The sequence below is a fragment of the Canis lupus genome, chromosome 16 (assembly GCF_048164855.1).
Source record: "Canis lupus baileyi chromosome 16, mCanLup2.hap1, whole genome shotgun sequence".
Lineage (NCBI taxonomy): Eukaryota > Metazoa > Chordata > Mammalia > Carnivora > Canidae > Canis > Canis lupus.
In genome coordinates this window covers 22891626-22912531 of record NC_132853.1, presented here as the reverse complement: position 1 = coordinate 22912531, position 20906 = coordinate 22891626, and the positions used below count along the sequence as shown (strand labels likewise).

General features: G+C 50.7%; 2 protein-coding genes and 1 long non-coding RNA gene across 5 annotated transcripts; 2 read left to right on the top strand and 1 right to left on the bottom strand.

Annotated features, from left to right (window-relative positions):
• Window positions 1-492: 492 nt before the first annotated feature.
• On the top strand, window positions 493-9656 carry NLE1 (notchless homolog 1). 3 transcript variants are annotated; one of them, XR_012008653.1, is made up of 13 exons: window positions 493-557; window positions 658-801; window positions 1641-1858; window positions 2446-2525; window positions 3346-3422; window positions 3560-3657; window positions 3971-4163; window positions 4873-5008; window positions 5162-5208; window positions 7098-7217; window positions 8366-8525; window positions 8634-8704; window positions 9293-9656. XR_012008653.1 is itself a non-coding variant. In XM_072779517.1 (13 exons), the coding sequence occupies exons 1-13, from the start codon at window positions 531-533 to the stop codon at window positions 9303-9305; spliced, it is 1467 nt and encodes a 488-aa protein (XP_072635618.1). In that variant the 5' UTR covers window positions 493-530; the 3' UTR covers window positions 9306-9656. The 3 variants fall into 3 exon arrangements, 2 of the variants coding, with proteins under 2 accessions (XP_072635618.1, XP_072635619.1); XM_072779517.1 differs by having other exon boundaries at window positions 7098-7300; XM_072779518.1 differs by lacking the exons at window positions 493-557; window positions 658-801; window positions 1641-1858; window positions 3560-3657 and having other exon boundaries at window positions 2507-2525; window positions 7098-7300.
• Window positions 9657-10952: 1296 nt separating this feature from the next.
• Window positions 10953-19621, bottom strand: FNDC8 (fibronectin type III domain containing 8). The gene is made up of 4 exons (XM_072779524.1): window positions 19358-19621; window positions 13758-14127; window positions 11965-12201; window positions 10953-11406 (listed from the first exon to the last, which is right to left on the bottom strand). The coding sequence occupies exons 1-4, from the start codon at window positions 19564-19566 to the stop codon at window positions 11254-11256; spliced, it is 969 nt and encodes a 322-aa protein (XP_072635625.1). The 5' UTR covers window positions 19567-19621; the 3' UTR covers window positions 10953-11253.
• Window positions 19208-20807, top strand: LOC140606312 (uncharacterized). Its single transcript, XR_012008654.1, has 3 exons — window positions 19208-19910; window positions 20242-20465; window positions 20631-20807. It is a non-coding gene; the product is annotated as an uncharacterized lncRNA (long non-coding RNA).
• The last annotated feature ends 99 nt before the right edge of the window (window positions 20808-20906 follow it).

The following is a 20906-nucleotide window of genomic DNA, read 5'->3' as shown; positions in this document are numbered from 1 at the left end:
TGGATGGCTCAGTGGTTGAGCATCTGCCTTTGGCTCCAGTTGTGATCCTACAGTCCTGGGATCCAGTCCCCCAACAGGCTCCCTGCAGGGAGCCTGCTTCTCCCTCTGCCTATGTCTCTGCCTCTCTGTGTCTCTCATGAATAAATAAAATCTTAAAAAAAAAAGAAAGGAGAGAATACTAATTTCTTCCTTCAAGCCAACAGGCTCTGGTTCTGTAAGCCCGCCCGCCAGGCTGCTGCGGCCCAGAGCCAAGCCAAATTAGTCTTCTGCCACTCCTGTCTCTGAGTTTGGGGGGAAATCCATTAACTTCTCAGAGCCTCGACTTCCTCATCTATAAAGTGGAGCCAGAATCCCTGTTCTACAGAAACAAAAGGCTGTCTGTGCCCTGCGCGGCGCTGGGAGGGCGTGACACTTGCCCTCCGCCGCACCAGAGGGCGATGTCGCGGGCGGCCGTCCCCCCCCCCGCCCCACCGCCCCGGGGGCGGCGCTCTGTCCCGCCGGGCTCTCTGTCCTGCACGTGGGGACCCGGGATGGCGGCGGCGGCGGCGGCGGCGGGGGTGCGTGAGTGCGGGCGGGGGCGCGGGGCGCGGGGCGCGGGGCGCGGGGCCGGCTCCTCCCCCGGCGACGGCGCGGCTGACCCCGCGGGGCTGTGCGCAGGGCGAGGCGGCGGCGCGCGACGTGCAGCGGCTGCTGGTGCAGTTCCAGGATGAGGGCGGCCGGCTGCTGGGCTCCCCGTTCGACGTGCCGGTGGACATCACCCCCGAGCGGCTGCAGCTCGTGTGCCACGCGCTGCTGGCCCAGGTGAGCGGCGGCCGCGCGGCCCCCTGCCCCGCCCCGCCCGGCAGGCCTGCGGCTCGGGGCGCGGGGGTCCCGGCGCGCGGGGGGGGGGGGGGGGGGGGGGCGGGGGGGACCTGGCGCCGGGCGGGGGTCCACCTGCAGGGAGCCCGGCACCGCGTTCCCAGGCCTTGAGGCACCGTGGAATTCCCCGACGCAGCCCCTCGTTGGCGTCCGTGTTACAGAGTGACCCACGGGCGGCCACTGACCTACCTGCGATGCTCCGCAGTCGATGGTGGCTTTGGAACCCGAATGTCAGATTCAAAACCCTTGCTCCTCGAAGCCTGTGTCTATCAAAATGCTGCCCTCAGGTGGGGCGAGCGTACCCTGGACCCCACCCCAGATGTACTGACACCAAGACTCTGGGGTGAGGCAGCGAGTGTCTGCATTTTCAGCCAGCCTTTTTTTTGGATGCTTGTTACACATTGTAGGGCATGGCGTGGTGGTTTAGAAAAATACTGTCCAGTTCTGTGTATTAACGCGGACTCAGGACCTGAACTTTCTTTTTGAAGCACTCGACTTAGTCCTGAGCAGCAGCACATTGGACGTTGGGCTAATTATTAGTTAGCTGCTCTGAGCCTCAGTTTTATCATTTATCAAGCGAGAATATGAGTGCCTACCTCCCAGGGTGGTTGTGAGATGCAGATAAAGGATTTTAAAGTACTGTGTAAGTATCCTCAGTGGGCATGGTGGGGGTATCCCAGACAGTGGTGGAAAAGAATAAAGTTTCAGCTGCCCACAGCCCAGTGGGGAGTGCTCCTGCCTGTCCTTTGATGGAGGAGTTGCCCTTTGCCATTGCCCTCCAGGAGGATCCCTTGCCACTGGCTTTCTATGTCCACGATGCTGAGATCACTTCATCACTGGGGAAGACGCTGGAGTCACAGGCAGTGGAGACAGAGAAGGTCCTTGACATCATCTACCAGCCCCAGGCCATCTTCAGGGTCCGTGCTGTGACCCGCTGCACCAGCTCTTTGGAAGGTCACAGTGAGGCAGTCATTTCTGTGGCCTTCAGCCCCACAGGAAAGTAAGGACAGCCGCAGAATCATGGGGTGGGGGTGTGGGAGTACATTCTGGCTGGGTGGGGAGAACACCCCAAGTTACAGTCAATGGGGCCTCAGGCTGCTTATCACAGACCTGAGCTCTGGGCTTAAGTTGAAAGTAAGGGACTTCCCTTGGTCTTTGGTTTGGTCTTGGAAGACACCCACCTTGGAAGAATCCTTCCTGGACTTGATCTCAGGAGACCTTAGCTGTGAGCTTCCTAGCTGTGTGACCTGGACGAGTCACTTTCTGACTTAATTCATCGTCTGTGAAACTGAATTTTATTTGCTTTTTGCAATTGTACGAGGAGAATGAGAAGCTTCATTCCTGATTACAGCTGTGGCCATTCCTTTCAGAAAGGAAGAGGAGAGAAAAGACCACCTGAGGTCTTCTCACAGATGGTATCAGTGTTACATTTCTCCTTCTCAAGGAAGAGAGAAAAGTCCAGCCTCAGATTCTGTGCCCAGAAGACAATTGAATAGGCAGCCAAAATGCATGTATGCGGTGTTCTGGTGTAGGCCCTACCCCTTGTCCCCACTACAGAAATCAGGTGTGGCCTCTCTTCTTCCCCAGGTACCTGGCCAGTGGCTCCGGAGACACCACTGTGCGCTTCTGGGATCTCAGCACCGAGACACCGCATTTCACATGCCAGGGTCAGTACGCAGTTAGCTTTGCAGGTGGTCTTAACCCAGTGGTGGGTGCGTGATCATTTACTCAGCTCTTTAGTTCCTGAGGAGGCTCAGAGATGATTCAGGCCCTTCACAGCCAGTTAGCAGCTGCCTGCTTCTAGGTAGACTGCTCCTTTGAGCCCAGCCAGCCACTTACAAACAAGCAGAGACTGCACCAGAGAGTCTGTGTGGGGTTTTGGGTTGTGCTGACTGGCTGGTAGCAAGGAGAACCTGGCTTAAATCCAGCCTCTACCACATTACTTCTCACACTTGAACATGCATCAGAATCACCTGAGAATCTTGTTAACATATTTATTGCTGGGGCCCACCCCCAGTTTTTGTCTCCTTAGTTCTGAGATGCTGCCTGAGAATTTGCATTTCAGGTTCCCAGCTGGTGCTGATGCTTCTGATCTGGGGACTGCACACTAGCTGGGTGACCTTGTGTGTGTAGAGCATGCTCCCTAAGCTTCAGTTTTATCATCTGAAAAATTAGGGATAATTCCTGCTCTGTACCACAGAGCTATCAGAATTACAAGGAATGACATGTGTATAAACACTTGATACCATGTATCGTGTAAGGAATTATTAGAAAGTGAAAGTAAAAAAGAAAGTGAAAGTATGATCTACACAGGAGGATGCATGGCTTTTGCACTTGGGGTGGATTCTCCCTTTGCCTAGAAAGCCTCCTCTCTACTTTTGTTCAGCTGCTCATTCATTCAAGGGCCAGTTGAGGAGTGCCAGGCACTGCTAGGCTCTGAAAATAAAGACAGATGTGCTCCCTCCTTCTTCCTCCCTGCTTTCCTAGGACACAGACACTGGGTGCTTAGCATATCCTGGTCCCCAGACGGCAAAACACTGGCCTCAGGCTGCAAGAATGGCCAGGTAGGTGGCAGTCAGGGTAATGAGGCAGGGGTTCTGGGTCATCTTGAGGGGAGGATGGGTTGGAGGCAGTGGCAGGCACCTTTGGTGGGCCCAGGGACAGTTCAGGGAGGGTTATTCAGTAAGCTTTTGTCCTTCAGATTCTCCTGTGGGACCCAAGCACAGGGAAGCAGGTGGGCAGGGTCCTCGCCGGCCATAGCAAGTGGATCACAGGCCTGAGTTGGGAGCCCCTCCATGCGTAAGTGGCACTGATAGAGCTGGGGGGGAATAGAAGATAGGTGTTCAAAACTGTCCTCTCCCCTGCTCAGGGGGCGAGATGGCCAGCCTGACTGACAGTAATGGCATGCAAGCAGTGGGGTAGGTCTTCCAAGCCCTTGTTGCTGCTTGGGGCAGGGGCTGCTCGTCGTGGGGCATGAGAACTACCTTGCAATGCAGCTCGACCTTGGGGTCAGGAAGCTGTCGAGTCCCTGTCCCTGGCCTTCGAGCTAAGCATGGGAAGGTGCTGTGGGCATTGTCAGGCCAGAAGCGAGGCCCCATCTCCCCCTCTCCAGGAACCCAGAATGCCGCTACATGGCCAGCAGCTCCAAGGATGGCAGCGTGCGGGTCTGGGATACAACTGCAGGCCGCTGTGAGCGCATCCTCACCGGGCACACGCAGTCAGTCACCTGTCTCCGGTGGGGAGGGGACGGGCTTCTCTACTCTGCCTCGCAGGACCGTACCATCAAAGTCTGGAGGGCTCATGATGTAAGAGCTGGGAGGGTCCCTAAAGTAATCTGGGGAAATCTCAGGCCATGGGATGCCAGGGCTGGAAAGAATGTTGGCCAGTGTGTTCTGGGATCCAGGTCAGGGGAGGCGCTTCGAGAATGGTGGGTCCTGTGGTTGGTGCTGCATGATAGTGGAGGTTCTAGTGTTTATTAGCACAGTCTAGAAACTCCTGCTGTAGGAAGCCTGATAGCTTTATGGAACCTGCCATATCCCAGACTTAACTTGACTGGAGCCCATGTATTCTCACATATCTAACTTCCTTTCCAGGAATTCAGAAACCATGATCTGGCCTAGTACATTCACCTTTTTTTTTTTTTTTTTTTTTTAAGATCTTATTTATTTATTTGACAGACAGTGAGCAAGAGAGAGCAGGAGCAGGGTGAGGGGCAGAGGGAGAAGCAGACTCCCCACTGAGCAGGGAGCCTGATGCAGGGCTCTGTCGCTGGATTCCAAGATAAGGGCCCAAGCTGAATGCAGATGCCCAGCTGACTGAGGCACCCAGGTGCCCCCCAGTTCACTCATTTTAAATATGAGAGTCTTGAGCCCAGAGGGGTGATTTGATTAAGACCACAGTGAATGAGGATCCTGGTTCTGAGTCCCACGTCACTGTCTTCTGGGGCTAACCTGGGAGTACCAGTTCCCTAGGGTGGAGAGTGGGGTATGTCTGACCTGTCTCCCTCTGCCCTAGGGTGTGCTGTGCCGGACTCTGCAAGGCCATGGCCACTGGGTGAATACCATGGCACTCAGCACTGACTACGCCCTGCGCACAGGTGCCTTTGAGCCAGCTGAGGCCTCGATCAATGCCCAAGACCTCCAAGGATCCTGTGAGTGGGTGGGAGAGGGCCGCCTGGGGAAGGGGCCACTTCTCTAGCTTAATGTGCAAGATTTGGACCTGGGCCAGGACGTTTGCTGTTGGTGTGAAATTTTCTAATCAGCCTCATTCATCATCTCCTCTCTCCTCCGGTACCTGGCTATAGTGCAGGAGTTGAAGGACAGGGCTCTGAGGCGATACAACCTCGTGCGGGTGAGTGTGTGCCAGTCGCCAGCATGCCCAATTCTGTACTCATCCTCTACCGGTCCCTGAAACATTTTGCAGACACCCAGTCTCTTCCCACCTTCTGGCTACAGCTCAGACTTTCCTTTTCCAGAAAGTTCTTCATGATAATTCAGTTTACAGTCCTAAAATCTTAACACATAGGGATCATTTTAATCATTTTGTTTTATTTGCTTTCTACTTATTGAGTTTTCTGTTTTATTTTGTTTTGTTTTGTTTTTAAGATTTTATTTATTTGAGAGAGAGCAAGAGAAAAAACACAAGTGGGAAGGGACAGAAGGAGAGGGAGAAGCAGGCTCCTTTAAGCAGGGAGCCCGACATGGGGCCTGATTCCAGGGCCTAGTCCCAGGACCCTGGGATCACAACCTAAGCCAAAGGCATACATGTAACCAACTGAGCCACCCAGGCACCCCTTATTTTATTTTTTAAGATTCATTTGAGAGGGAGAGAGAACAAGCATGAGTGAAGGGTGTGGGAGGAGAAAGAATCTCAACTAGACTCCTTACTGATCATGGAGCCTGACTCAGGGCTTGATCTCACGACCCTGAGATCATGACCTGAGCTGAAACCAAGATTTGGATGCTCAACCGAGCCACCCAGGTACTCTTCTTTTTTTATAAAGTAACATATTCATATAGTCTAAGGTTCCAAGAACACAAAAAGGGAGATAGTGAAAAAGTCTCCCATTTCTGTTGCCCTTCCATTTCTTCTAAAAGTATGCTACTGGGGATCCCTAGGTGGCTCAGCAGTTTAGCACCTGCCTTCAGCTCAGGGCGTGATCCTGGAGTCCCGGGATCAAGGCCCACATTGGGCTCCCTGCCTGGAGCCTGCTTCTCCCTCTGCCTGTGTCTCTGCCTCGCTCTCTCTCTCTGTCTCTCTCATGAATAAATAAATGAAATCTTTAAAATAAATAAATAAAACATGCTACTAGTAGCCTGTGTTTCCTTCCAAAGACTTCATACGTACATATGCATACAAACCCACATGAAAAATCTTTTTTTGAGAGAGAGAATAGGAGCAGAGTGGGAGGGCGCTGCAGAGGGAGAAAGAGAATCTTAAAAGTGTGTCCAGCATGGAGCCCTTCTCGGGGCTCAACCCCACGATCCTGAGATCATGACCAGAATCGAAATCAAGAGTCTGCTGCTTAACCAACGGAGTCACCCAGGAGCCCCAATTCCTCCCTTTTTTTTTTCTTTTTTAAAGATTTTATTTATTCATGAGAGATACAGAGAGAGAGGCAGAGACACAGGCAGAGGGAGAAGCAGGCTCCCTGCAGGGAGCCCGATGTGGAACTTGATCCTGGGAGCTGAAGTCAGACGCTCAACCACTGAGCCACCCAGGCATCCCTCCTTCCCTTTTTATTTTTTTATTTTTTTTATGTTTTCCTCCTTCCCTTTTTATTTATTTTTTATTTTTTTAAGTTTTTATTTATTTATGATAGTCACAGAGAGAGAGAGAGGCAGAGACACAGGCAGAGGGAGAAGCAGGCTCCATGCACCGGGAGCCTGATGTGGGATTCGATCCCGGGTCTCCAGGATCGTGCCCTGGGCCAAAGGCAGGCGCCAAACCGCTGCGCCACCCAGGGATCCCCCTCCTTCCCTTTTTAAATAAATGATTCTGTACCTTTTTTTTTTTTTTTGTAATTATGTACAATGATTAGAAATTATTTCATCTGCATAAAGTTACCTTTGGGGGAAATGATTTGCCAAGGGTCCCATCTGAGTTCATAGCTGGCCAGGCCTTATTTCTCCTAGTGCTAGCTCCTATGCTGGTGGGTAATCAGTGGTGCGTTTGCTGCCAAGGTCAGGCTCTTCTGTCCGAGACCGTCTCCAACACAGTGTGCTTTCTACCTCTCCTAGGGCCAGGGCCCAGAGAGGCTGGTGTCTGGCTCAGATGACTTCACCTTATTCATGTGGTCCCCAGCAGAAGACAAAAAGCCCCTTGCACGGATGACGGGACACCAGGCCCTCATCAACCAGGTGCTCTTCTCCCCTGACTCCCGCATTATTGCCAGCGCTTCCTTCGACAAATCCATCAAACTGTGGGACGGCAGGACGGGCAAGTGAGTGGGGGCGTGGGGAGGGAGAAGAAAGGCCCTAGTCCTCTGGGAGGAGCTTGGCTCTGCCACTTATTGGCTACATAGTCTTGGCAAGCATTTGGATATTCTGAGCCTTTGTTTGCTCTTTTGTAATAGGCGTCTCAGCTTCATTATGAGGTTTAAGTGAAAAGGTATATTTAGGGTTGGCAATAGATGGCACTGAAATGCTAGTTCCTTTCATATCAAAGGAGAGAAATAATCTTAAGATGGCCAGGCATGTGGCAGAAGTGTAGGTTTGAGGGTAGTCATTTCCTGGCCCTCCTCAAAGTGTGATCCACAGACCAGCAGCTGCCAGCATCATCTGGGAGCTTGTTAGCAATGCAGAACCTTGGGCCCCACCCTAGACCTTGTGAATCAGAATCTGCATTTTATTAAGCTCACCAGGTGATCCTGCTCCCATTATAGTCTGAGAAGCACTGGTGTAATGAGGCACTGTGGCCTTGAGGTTGATAGGTTAGAGGAGAGGCAGGGGCATGGGCAAGAAGAGAAAAGGGGCAAGGGAAACCTTTGTGGTGGCCACAGGGGCACCTCGGTCTCAGCCGTTGTGGATTTCCATATAGCAGCCTTTGAAATAGCTCATTCCATTCTTCTTTAAGATAAGGAAACTGAGTCTCAGAGGGGCCAACTCTTGTCCAAATAGACATAGCTAATTTGTATTGATCTGAAAGTTCCAGGTGGGCCTAGCCCACTGTTATTCCATGGCACTTGTCAGCAGGCAGCTTGTGTTGGGGGATATCAGGCAGATGGGCTAGGCAGGTGGCCGCATTGGATTCTAAGTCATGCACAGTTGTCCAGGTACAGAGGCCTGGCAAGAGGCACCCTAGAAGCCGCTCATTTGGAAAAGTTGTACAAAATCGTTACAACCTTGGTAATGATCACACTGGGGTGGGGGCTAGGCAGTGAGATTTTGTATAAGTTCTCGGGTAATCCTAATGTGTAGCTAAGGTTGAGAATAACCACTGTGGGCATAGGGGCCCCTTCAGACATATTTGAAGACCTAATACCCACCATCACCTTTTCCTGGCCCAGGTACCTGGCTTCCCTACGTGGCCACGTGGCTGCTGTGTATCAGATCGCCTGGTCAGCCGATAGCCGGCTCCTGGTCAGTGGCAGCAGCGACAGCACGCTGAAGGTGTGGGATGTGAAGGCACAGAAGCTGGCAGCAGATCTGCCAGGCCATGCAGATGAGGTATGGCCAACCCTTGTGAGCAGAGGCGGGGCGTGTGGTGAAGCCTGGCCCTCCTGTCCCCCCACCCTCCTTACTGACCTGCCTCCCCCTACTCCTGCCTTGGTTTAGGTATATGCTGTTGACTGGAGTCCAGATGGCCAGAGAGTGGCAAGTGGCGGGAAGGACAAATGCCTCCGGATGTGAGTGTGTGCTTGGCTCTCTTGCCCTTAAGGTGGTCACTCTTTGCACCTTTCCCTTCTGGTGGAGAATTCTGAGGACTCTCCAGGGGCCTAAGACAGTGTGGCACCAGGTTCTCTGGGTGGTTAAAAGGGAGGGCTGCTGAATTACAGGGAATAGGTGCTCTCCAGAGGGTGAGCCCAGGGGCCCTCTAGCACAAGGCGGTAGTTTTCAGTTCCAGTCCTGGCTCTGGCTTTCACTGTGTAGTCTTGGAGAGTGTGGTTCACTTGCCTCCTGGGAGTTACCAAGCCTCAGTAGACAGGAAGATCAAAGATAAGAGATGAACACACTTGGGAACCTGAAGCATGTGTACTTGTGAAGAATTGTCATTGTTTGCTACTGGATGACCTTGGTGGGCCCTGGGATGAGGTCTTGGCCAGGGCAGGCAGTGGATGCCAAGCCTGAGTGGGTAGCTAGAGCAGAGATGGTAGCCAGGCTCTTAATGACCGAGTGAACCCCAAGCTCTCCCTGTAGTGGGCTCCTGGGATTATATGGCAGCCTCCCTTTCCCAAGATAGGATCCCCCTGCTATTGCCTCCCCCTTCTCCACAGATGGAGGAGATGAGAAATCCTATGTTCCGTGTGACCCCTCCTTGGACTTGCCGCTGCCAGCTGCCTGCCCTGACACAGACGAAAGGCCAGGGTGGTAACCCTGCAGACCAGCATGGTTTGCTGTCCTTGGACAGATCCCAGTGGGGTCCCTCCCCAGAGCAGGAGAGTGGCGCTTACAGGACAATATAACTGAGCTCAGCCCTCTGCCATCACTCTGTACCTGGTGGGGGCGGGGGTGGGGTGGGGATGGTGGCAGGCAGTGACTGGACCCCTGCTGCCGGCCCGTCGCCTTTCCTAAATGTTCTTTCTATTCAGTGTGAGGCCCTAGATTCTGTGACCAAATAAATAACTTATATTTTGTGTGTTTGGGTTGTAGTTCCTTGTCCTAGAATCCCAAGGCCCACCGGAGGACTATGCTAACAGTGTATATGTCTTCCATCTGGGCAACACCAAATCTATACTGACCAGGAAGTTGCCGTTCTTCTCTTTCCCCTATGCCTATGAGGAGAGGCCAGCTGGGGCAGGGGAGACTGGCTTAAGCCATAGGGTAGTAGCCAGAGGAAAATCTGAGCCTGTGCCATCCAGTGTGGTAGACGCTAGCCACATGTGGCTGTCTCCGTTTACCAGAATTCCATATGGCTAGGAATGCAATCCTGTTTGGCTAGCATCAGGCTCCTCACTGCTTTGGATAGCATAGGTCAAGACCACCTTCATCACCACGGGGAGTTCTGTGGGCCAGCTGCTTGAGGGCTGCTTTCCTCAGCCCCTCTCACACGCAGCACTCTTCTTGAGGCCCCACAGTGCAGCGACCACTGTGCTGGGCTCGGGGTACAGAGCGGAAGGTGACAGCTGTCCCAGAGCTCACAGAGGTGAGAGTTGGAGCAGCAGTGGGTGTGGCCTGACATGGGAGGATGAGTCTTTTTGGCCCATGAGGACTTTCACGATCGAAGGGAATCCCTACTGGATGTCCTCAGACCTTTGACCAATATCTTGCCTTCCATCCTGCCTCTACTTTCTGTTTCAAATCTCAGGCAACCTTCCCAGGTTAGATTCTAAACTGTCCTTGTATGGATTGCTCAGGGCCACGGCATTTCTAACCTCTTGTTCCTCCCCTCCTCCCCACCGCTTCCCCACACCGTGCTCTCAGGATTTTGCATATCAGCTGGTTCTTCTTGGTCTCTTTTGTTGCATGTCCCTGCAATGAGACTGCATGAAGGTAAAGGGGGTGCCCTGTGGAGGTACTTGTCCTGCTGTGCGCTCATGTGATCCTCAGGTAACCCCACTGTCATACTTTTAGAGTTCTTACATCCCTGAATTAGCCCAGGGAGCTTAAACAGTTTGTCCATGCTCTCACATCCAGGAAAAACCAGGATCAAATCAGACTGTGCTCCTAAACTGAGCACTCTGTCCTTCCAGGGCCGAAGTCTGATGTTGACAGTCTACAGGCTGCCACCACCTCTGCCAGTATTGCTCTTTTTCCTGGTCCTAAAATAACATTTCTTCCTCATGTGGGAAAGTGGTGATGTTAGCAGAGCCAGGCAGTAGGTGTGGATAACATCCCATTGCCTCTCCACCCCCCAACCTGGACTCTTGGTTCCGGCAGAAGCTAGGAAGGCAGATGGCAGCTAGCCCAGCTGTCAGCATGAAGCAGAATTCAGGGTGCTGGGTGACCTGCAGTGCTTTAATGAGGGATCTGGACCCAGCCCAAATCTGGGGAGGGGGATGCCTAGCAGCTGTGGGCAGTGGCAGACCTGGCCTGGCCTGTGGCGTCTCCAGGTGAATGGGGCTCCTGTCTAGCCTCAGCCCCAACCCAGAAGTGGAGTTTGGGGACCACTGCACCAGGCCCTGGGCGGGGTGATCAGCAATTCCCTGGCATAGTGCTGGTGGTCCATTTCACAATTCTGTTCCTGAGAGCCCTGGGCTGAAGCTGAAGGTAGGTAAGGGACTTCCTTGGGCCCGCTTTAGTAGGGAAATAGGTATTCCAGATCTTCGAGCTTCCGCATATCCTCTAGCCCGATGGACACCGTTTTCCTCTGGGGTTCCTTGCGCTGCACAGTAATCTGGATGGGGCTGTTCTCAGGGAAGCTGTTCAAGTCAGTGGCCACGGTTGCAAACTGAAATAAAGCAAAACCTCTCAGAATTCCTTCCCAGACCTGACCCTACCTCAGCTTTGTTTGCCAAATGGGGTCTTGCATGGCCTTACCACCTGTTCATGGACACCCAGAACAGGTACGGACCTATGCCTTCCCTGTAATGTGAGGTTTCCAACCACAAGGCTGTCTGTCCTCAAGCCTTCCCCCACACCCCTGCCTACTCCCTTTTCTTTGTCCCCCTTTCGCCTTTTCCCTGTATTTCTCTCAATGCCCTTCACTTTCCTGGCCCACTCAATTCTTGGTACTAAGCTGAAGAATCCCAAAACTAATGGCCTTGGGAGCTGAACATTACAGAGATGCTGATGAATATACTAGTTTGCATTCCCAGTGCACCCTGGAGTGGCTTAATCCTTAAGCCTCCCAGATGAAAGACTAGAATTTGTGCTCATTCTCCTAGGCAGAAAGCCAGCAGGAAGATGAGCCATGGGGGCATAGTGGTGTCCCCAGCCTCCAAAACCCCTGGCTCAGACCTCTCCCTGGCCCACCCCCCTCACCGGGCCCTCTTCTCCCAGGGCTCACTTTGTAGGGCTTGCACCACTTCCCCACCCCAGCTGTGTTAGCTGCACGGACGGTGAGACAGTAACTCGTGTTAGGCTTCAGCTCCATCAGCTTGACGGTGGTGCCCAAGATCTTGTTGAAGATCCATGGGCGATTCTTTGCCTTGGGTGGCTCATTATCATTTGTCTTGGCCACTTCCTGCAACAGGACCTGGTAGAAACTGACCTGCTGCTTGCCCAGGGCATAGGTCCAGGAAATCTAGAGGAAGAGAGTCCCCCCACCCCGCCAGGCTTCCTCAGACCTGCTCCAGGCTGTCCTCCCCTCCCCTTCCACCCTCAGCCATGGGTCTAAATGCCCCACTCCCATCCCCTGCCCCTCTTGGGGCCAAGGCAGGTCTGATGGAAGGTGTAAGGCACTCCCGGCCTGCAGCATAGGTGACTCTCCCTGGGCAGCCCCACCCACCTCAGAGTGTGCCCCCATCCCATATTTCTCCAAGACTAGTTGGGAGGGCCCTTAGAGATCATCTTGTCCATCTTTCTCATTGCAGATGAGGCTCAGAGAGGGTGAGTGGCTGGCCTGTGTACACACACAGCACCAGAGCCAAAGTTCAAACCAGTAGCTCCAGAGCCCACATACTTTGCTACAATAGTGGTTGCCACACCTGGCTGAGGAGCTCAGGGAGTTTTTATAACACTGCAGATTCCTGGCCCTGCTGCCTCCTGTCTGGTTTCCTTCTCCCCTCCATCCAGGCCAGTGGTTCTCAAAAGTGGATGTGCATCAGAATACCCTAAAGGACTTGTTAAAACAGATTGCCAGCCCCCATGGTTTCTGGTTCAGTAGGCCTAAGGTAGAGGCGGAGAGGACGAGAATTTAAATTTCAGGGCAGCCCCGGTGGCCCAGCGGCTTAGTGCCACCTTCAGCCCAGGGCGTGATCCTGGGGACCCGGGATTGGGTCCCACGTCGGGCTCCCTGAGTGGAGCCTGCCTCTCCCTCCTCCCTCTGCCTTTGTCTCTGCCTCTCTCTCTGTCTCTCATGAATAAATAAAATCTTAAAAAAAAAAAAAAAAAAGCATTTAAATTTCAAACACGTTGCCATAGGATGCTGATGCTGTTGGTCTGAGAACCACACTTTTGAGACACTGCTCATCTGGGACTTCCAGATTTATCTTCCTAAAATACAGCACAAATTGCATCCACCACCAGATACAAAGCTTTGCAAAAGCTGTCTGTCCTCTATTGCTTACGGAAAAAAATCTGTAAGGTAGCCTAACATTGTAGGACCTCTGAGCGGATACAAATTCTCAGGGCCCACCCCAGACTTACTGAATCAGAATCTCTAGGGATGAGGCCCAGGAATCTCCTTTTTAACAAGATGATTGGATGTGCAGGCACAGAAAAGTGCGAGAAGCCCTAGATTGGGACCCGGCTGTGTGCTCCCACATTTTCCCGCCTGTGAGGCATTGCTCTTGTCAGCCCCTCCATGGAATGCCATTCTCCCATCTCTAGATGTTTAAATCCTCCCTGTGTGTCCCAGCTCAAATGTTACCAAAGCCACCAAGCTTTTTCCTGCACCTGGATGTAATGTTTCTCCCTCTGAATTCCTGGTGGCACTTGGTCTGAGCTCTTCCTACAGCACCACACCCATTCTAGCTGGCACTGGAGTTCCTACCAGACATGGCTTCTCTCCTGAGCCAGGAGCTCTAGGGTAGGATGCAGGTGGTAGGCACCTTCACACTCCCTACGAGCTTAGCTCAGAGCCTGGCACACGGGGGCGGCCAGGAAGCCCTTGCTGAATGCACCAAGAGGGAAACATACCACAGCCGTGGAATCGCTGACTGTGTGTTCACAGATGAAGGGTGCCTCCGGCACATCCATGACCACAGAGGACTCTGAGGGTGTCGACGAGGTGTCTGTGTCCAGTTCAGGGTTGTCAAGGTCCAGCAGGCCCCCAGGGGCCATTTGAGACTTGGATTGTTGGGGGCAGAGGGCCAGGTCCTTCTTTTCTGTATCCTTGCCAATCGAGGAGAAGCTGAGTTTGTTCAGCTCGCCCTCTAGCATCCCTGCAAAGAAGCTGCTGTTGGGCTGGGTCACAGCCAGTTTGATGGGATTCAGCAAGGTGGATGAGATGGGGGAAATGCTGGTGTCGTCAGAGCTGCATTCAGAGTCCTCCACTGGCATCGGCTTCCTGAGTGGGAGGGAGACGGGTGAGCTGCTGAAGGAGGCCACACCAGCCCACGCAGCCTGGAAGCTCCTCGAGGGCAGGCCTTGTACCTGACTTGCCAAAATCCCCAGCTGCTTTGAATAGCTCAGAACATCCGTACCACCCTGTAGCAGGGCATCAAAACCACCAGTGCACCTATTAAGAAATAGATTCCTGGTCCCTGCCCCACTTTGGGACGAGATCTTTAACAAGATCTTAGGATAATTCTGAGGCATGTGTTCAGAGCACCGTAACTTGAGACACTGCTAAAACCTAAAGTCCTTCCAAAGTGGAGTGCAAGTACCTCTGGGGAAATGCCCAAGCCAATCTAGCAGGGTATGGAAAAATATCTAAAAGTATCCAAAAGAAAAATAATTAAGCCTTACTAATATTCACTTTCATGGTTTAACAGTAATTACTGATTGATTTACTTAGGTTTTCTAACATTTAGCAATATTCATTAATATGTGGCATGTAAAATTAACAATACTCTGCATAGATTTACATATATTGGGATAATTGCTCAAAACCTTTTTCTTCCATTCTAATTTTGTTAAATTATTAAATATTTTAGACCTATACAAGATAATCAAGAGTAATACATTAGCAGGGACATAATATACATAATATACAGTATGAGAACTATAGTTAATAATATTATATTGTAGGGACACCTGGGTGGCTCAGTGGTTGAACATCTACCTTCGGATTGGGGCATGGTCCCGGGATCCAGGATCGAGTCCCATATCAGGCAGGGAGCAGGGAGCCTGCTTCTCCCTGTCTATGTCTCTGCCTCTCTCTCTCTGTCTCTCATGAAAAAATAAATAAAATCTTTTAAAAATGTATTGTATATTTGAACTTACTGAGACAGCAGATTTTAAAAATTCTTATCATGGGCAGCCCAGGTGGCTTAGCAGTTTAGCGCTGCCTTCAGCCCAGGGTGTGATCCTGGAGACCCGGGATGGAGTGACGTGGGACTCCTGCATGGAGCCTGCTTCTCCCTCTGCCTGTGTCTGTTCCTCTCTCTCTGTGTGTCTCCCATGAATAAATAAATAAAATCTTTTTAAAAAGTAAATAAAAATTCTTATCACAAGAGGAAAATCTTTAACTGTGATGACAGAAGGAATCTGAACTATGCAACCACCTCCCATACACACATCAAATCATGTACACCTTACACTGATATGTTATATGACAATTATATCTCAAAACTGGAAAAAATAAAACGAATATATGATAAAGTGAGGAAATCAAGATTGATATATTAAGCTTCCACTTAGCCACTATCCAATTTCAGAACTACAGTCTCACCATTACAGTTAAAGCTCGCTGGACACTTCTGTCCCCACCCCACTCTGTATCCTCCCGCTCCATGGTAACCAGTAGAGTACATTTCAAATTTTGTGTTTAGGGATGCCTGGGTGGCTCAGTGGTTGAGCGTCTTGAGCGTCTGCCTTCAGCTCAGGTCGTGATCCCGGGGTCCCACATCAGGCTCCCTGTGAGGAGCCTGCTTCTCCCTCTGCCAATGTCTCTGCCTCTCGTGTCTCTCTTGAATAAATAAATAAAATCTTTAAAAAATTTTATGTTTATCATTCCATGTGTGTCTCCATAGGTTCATTAGAGATGTCCACTATCCTTAAGCAACATCTACTATTATTTTGCCTATTTTAAGACTTCACATAAATAAATTCATCAGCAGCTCATTGTTTTTTTTTACTCCACATTATTTTTATTTTATTAAAAGATTTTATTTTTACGTAATCTCTCTACCTGCAACATAGGGTTCAAACCCACGACCCCAAGACCAAAAGTCACTCCACCAACTGAGCCAGCCAGGTGCCCCAACACTGTTTGTACTGATACATGTAGCTTTGGTTCATTTTAACTGTTGCACACTTTTCATTACATGGATATTGGTATTGTTACCAATTCTTTGCTACTACAAAGAAAAACCTTGTACATGTTTCCTTACTATTTAATTTTGTGTTGTTTACTGATAAAGAATCCAAAAAGTTTGGCTTTCAAATCTTTTTTTTTTTTTTTAATTTTGACCCAACGTAAGAAATACATATTACCTAGTATACTTAAACATACACATAAAACCAAAACACGGGGCTCCTGGGTGGCTTAGTCATTTAAGTGGCCACTCTTGAATCTGGCTCAGGTCATGATCTCAGGGGTGTGGGACTGAGCCCCCCAGCAGGCTCTGCGCTTAGTGTGAAGTCTGCTTTTCCCTCTCCCTCTTCTCCCCTGCTCACATGCTCTCTCTCTCTCTCTCTCAAGTAAATGAATAGAATCTTAAAAACAAACAACAACAGAAAAAAACAACTATGGGCGCCTGGGTGGCTTAGTCGCTTAAGTGTCTGTCTTTGGCTCAGGTCATGATCCCACATTAGGCTCCCTGCTCAGCGAGGCATCTGCTTCTCCCTCTGCCCCTCACCCTGCTCCTGGCTCTCTTTCTCTCAAATAAAAATATTTAAAAAAACAACAGCCAATGAAAACACATTTCACAAACCAGTACTTACTCTGTGATATGCTCTGGAATTTTTTTTTTTAAGATTTATTTGCTTAAATAATCTCTACACCCAACGTGGGGCTTGAACTCACAACTCTGAGATTAGAGAGTTGTACACTCCTCCAACTAAGCCAAACAGGCACCCCTGGAATGTTCTATTCTTTTATTTCATTTTTATAACACTGGTCTCCGTTAACTAAAATGAGTTCCTGACCCATTAATGGATCACAACTCCATAGTTGAAGAGCAGTGATAAAGCAAGAGCAGTCACTGGGCCGTTAGGGACCAAGTACCTTGACCAAGGTCACATGGTGAGTTGGAACTAGACCCAAATCTTCTGAGTCCCATCTGCCTCTGGCATATTCTGGTTCCTCTTCTCTGGTTCCTGCTCCATTTCCCTGGCTGCTCTGGCCAGATCCAACAACCAATACACCTCCCCTACCACCAGATACCTCAATCCAGGCCAGCCACTGGCTTCATAGGTGATGGATTTGCCAAATTTTTCTTGAGCTCCAGCCCTCCGAGAAATCCTGATCAGCCCAAAGCTTCTAGGCTAGCCTTTGGTAAAGTAAACATTTGTAGATGACCCCTCATCATGGATGGTCCTTTGTAGGCTGAAGAGTCTGAGTGTTGATGTCATTTATATTTCAGATTGTCCTAATGAATCCCTATTTTATTTTTTTTTAAGATTGAAAAAAATTTAAACAATCTGTACACCCAATGTGGGGCTTGAACTCACAACCCCAAGATCAAGAGTCACATGCTTTACTGACTGAGCCAGCCAGGCATCCCATGAACCTCTATTTTATTTTTATTTATTTATTTATTTATTTATTTTAAAATTTTTATTCATTCATGATAGGCACACAGTGAGAGAGAGAGAGAGGCAGAGACACAGGCAGAGGGAGAAGCAGGCTCCATGCACCGGGAGCCTGATGTGGGATTTGATCCTGGGTCTCCAGGATCGCGCCCTGGGCCAAAGGCAGGCGCTAAACCGCTGCGCCACCCAGGGATCCCGAACCTCTATTTTATTTTATTTTTTTAAAGATTTTATTTATTTATTCATGAGAGACACAGAGAAAGAGAGAGAGGCAGAGACACAGGCAGAGGGAGAAGCAGGCTCCGTGCAGGGAGCCCGATGTGGGACTTGATTCCGGGACTCCAGGATCACGCCCTGGGCGGAAGGCAGGCACTAAACCACTGAGCCACCCAAGGATCCCGAACCTCTATTTTATATTCACTTATTCAAAACAGCAGTGCTAGGGCACCGGGGTGGCTCAGTTGGTTAAATGTCTGACTCCTGATTTTGGCCCAGGTCATGATTTATAGTCGTGGGATCAAGCCACATGTTGGGCTCCCCAGGAACCCACTTGAGATTCTCTCTCTCTCTCCCTCTGTCCCCTCCCCCCACTCACATGTGTTCCCTCTAAAATAAATAAATAAATAAATAATCTTTATAAACACACCCATAAAACAGTAGTGTTGATTGAAGTGGAGGCAGAAAGCAGCTAAGCATTGAGCTATATGCTGGACAAAAATCTTTATGATCTTCATGACAGCCCCCTGGATGGGTGTTAGCCCCCCCATTTTTCAAATGAGGGACTGAAGATGCTTGATCGTAATTAACTTGTCTATAGTCATATACCTAAGTGGTAGAACTTGGATTTGAATTTGGGCTCGTAGCCCAAGACTTTCCTACCACACCATGACATTTCCTACAAGCATGTTATTTTATCTATCCCTGCTTACTTACAGGTCCTCTGACTGGATGCCACATCCCCTTCAAGTAATCAAGAGTAGCTACATAGTTTGTGGGGCCTCTTCCTCAAAATTATTAAGAATTTCAAAAACAGTGACAGCCCCCTCTGGCTCCTCAAGGTGTCCTGCCAGCACAGACCATGCTGTATTATTCTTGCTTCTTCCTAACATCCCCCAACACACATGCCCCAGGCTGAGAGCGCCTTGAAAGCAGGTGGTGTGTTTTTCAGCTCTGCATCCCCAGAACTTGACATTAGGCCAGACACCTGGCAGATGCTCAGAGTTTTGTTGAATGAGCTAAAGAGAACCCAGAATCACTGAGGAGGAACAGTAAACTTCATGCTGAAAGTAGGCAGACTATAGGGGGGACACAATCAGGCAGGCAAATGCACCAAAAGGGAGGAATAAGGAAGAGGCACCATCAGGGAATGGAGTGGGTTGTCTGTATGGGGGTGTGTGGGAGTGGTGAGGACCATAGCTAGACAAAGCAGGAGAAGTACCGTCCACAAAGCTCTGACTAATCCCAGAAGGCCATCTGGAGTAGGAGGCCTCCAAGCCTCCAAGAACTGATTTGGGATCAGGAATCCATAGTGCAGGGGCACCTGGGTGGCTCAGTGGTTGAGCGTTTGCCTTTGGCTCAGGTCATGATCCTGGGATCCTAGGATTGAGTCCCGCATCAGGCTCCCCACAGGGAGCCTGCTTCTCCCTCTGCCTATGTCTCTGTCTCTCTCTGTGTGTCTCTCATGAATTAAAAAAAAATAAATCTTAAAAAAAAAGGGCGGGGGGGAGAGGGAATAGTGTGACTTCCGCACATGCTCTTCCCAAGGAGTCCAGGGATGGGTTGTGACAGGTGGAGGAAGCATCATTGCTTCTTTAAGCTCCTCTCCCCGCCCCTCTCCTCTGGCCTTAGGAAGGGGAAAAAGGACCAGACTTGGGTCTTACGGTAGATTGATGGCATCTTCCTGCAAGAAGTTAACCAAACTGCCCCTTGCAGTAAGTGGGAGTCCTTTGGTAGTGACGGTCCTGTTCATAGACTTGGGGTTTGGAAAGGGCTTCGACATTTGATTGAGTGCATTCAGAACGTTGAGGGTTTCCTTCTTCAGCATGGCCTCCTCCCCATCTCCCACTTTACATAGCGTCTCTGATGCCATCTCGTTTGTTTGGGACCACAGCCTCACTACACAGCTGACAGGAAGCAGAAAGAAACTGGGAGCAGCGGACCCGCCCTTAGTTAGCGTGGGATGGGGATGCAATGAGCTGACTTCATAATCATCACTGAATGTAACAATTAGGGGCCAGCCTCCCCCTTGAGCTGAAGCTGCTGCTGCCCAGGGCCAATGTCAGGAGTGGGCTACAAGGGACAGACTACGTCACCCTGTGGACCCGTTCTGGTTCTAATGCTCTGTGATTACTGCAGCCCTGCCCCTCTCTGAAGATCTGAAAATGCTAACCATCTGTTCCCTTTGGAGCTGCTCTGGGAAGGAGGAGCAGGGTGGTGAGAGAAGACTCCTGGGTGCAGTGGGAGGTGGCAGGGGCCCTGGGAGACAAACGGGACTGACATGGGTCTCTGGGAGTGGGGGACTTTGTCTCTAGAATGCTGAGACTCTATATCTGGAAATCCTAGGCAGCAACCCCCCACTATGTCCCTATGCACAGGGAGAGTCCAGATGGCTCATGGGGTTCACAGCCCACATACAGCCAGGTTTTACTGCTAGAACTCTTAAATGTGTTGCATCTTCACCCGAAAGTGTCTTCATGTGTTGAGTGACAATGGTGGGTGCTGCAGAGGAATACAAATAGGGCCCAGGCATCTTTCTGTTCTCCAGGAAACCACCTTACCATCAGAAAACCTACACGCAACTTCGGGAGTAGGATGAGCGGCTGTCTACACCACACTGGCTTTTCACGCGTGTGGATTTGTCTCCTCTAACACTGGCTCTGCACCTGCAGGTTGTCTAACCTTTGGCAAGCGCCTTGACGGGCCAAGCCTCAGTTTCCGCCTCTGTGACATGTGGATAAAAACAGCCCCCGCCTCAAGGAGGGTGAGGAGGTAACCCAGTCAAGTTGCTTTAGGACTTCCAGAGGACGAGGCAAAGCAAAGGACATTTTAAAATGCCACATCATATTTTTTTTTTATGTTCCAAATCACCAGGGTTTTTGTTGTCTTATTCATCCAAAAAATAATGTGTTGGTTTTTTTTTTTCTTCAAAAATAGAAACGCAGATGCCCTCTCTGCGCTCTGCTGCTTCCTAGCACCTGCCACCCAATCTGTAATTACCCGGTATCTTCGATTCCTCTTGGCTGTCCTCGTCACTAACAGGGAGGCGTCTCGGGCAGGGAAGGTCGGTCGGGTAGAAGGCGGACGCGCAGCGCTTGGGACAGAAGCGCGCGTGGGGGGAGTCGGGTGGAGGTGGACGCGGGCGCGGGGGCGGGGCCAGTGAAGGGGCGGGGCCGGTGAGGGGGCGGGGCCATGCCGGGGGCGGGGCCGGGT

Bases quoted from the DNA above. Each gene is read 5' to 3' on its own strand.
- FNDC8 (XM_072779524.1), bottom strand. From the start codon at position 19,566: ATGGCATCAGAGACGCTATGTAAAGTGGGAGATGGGGAGGAGGCCATG. The intron at 14,128-19,357 runs GTAAGACCCAAG...CCTCCCACTCAG, and splicing joins GAAGATGCCATCAATCTACC to GAAGCCGATGCCAGTGGAGG. The intron at 12,202-13,757 runs GTATGTTTCCCT...CTCTTCCTCTAG, and splicing joins TCAGCGATTCCACGGCTGTG to ATTTCCTGGACCTATGCCCT.
- NLE1 (XM_072779517.1), top strand. From the start codon at position 531: ATGGCGGCGGCGGCGGCGGCGGCGGGG. The intron at 1,859-2,445 runs GTAAGGACAGCC...CTTCTTCCCCAG, and splicing joins GCCTTCAGCCCCACAGGAAA to GTACCTGGCCAGTGGCTCCG. The intron at 2,526-3,345 runs GTCAGTACGCAG...CTGCTTTCCTAG, and splicing joins ACCGCATTTCACATGCCAGG to GACACAGACACTGGGTGCTT.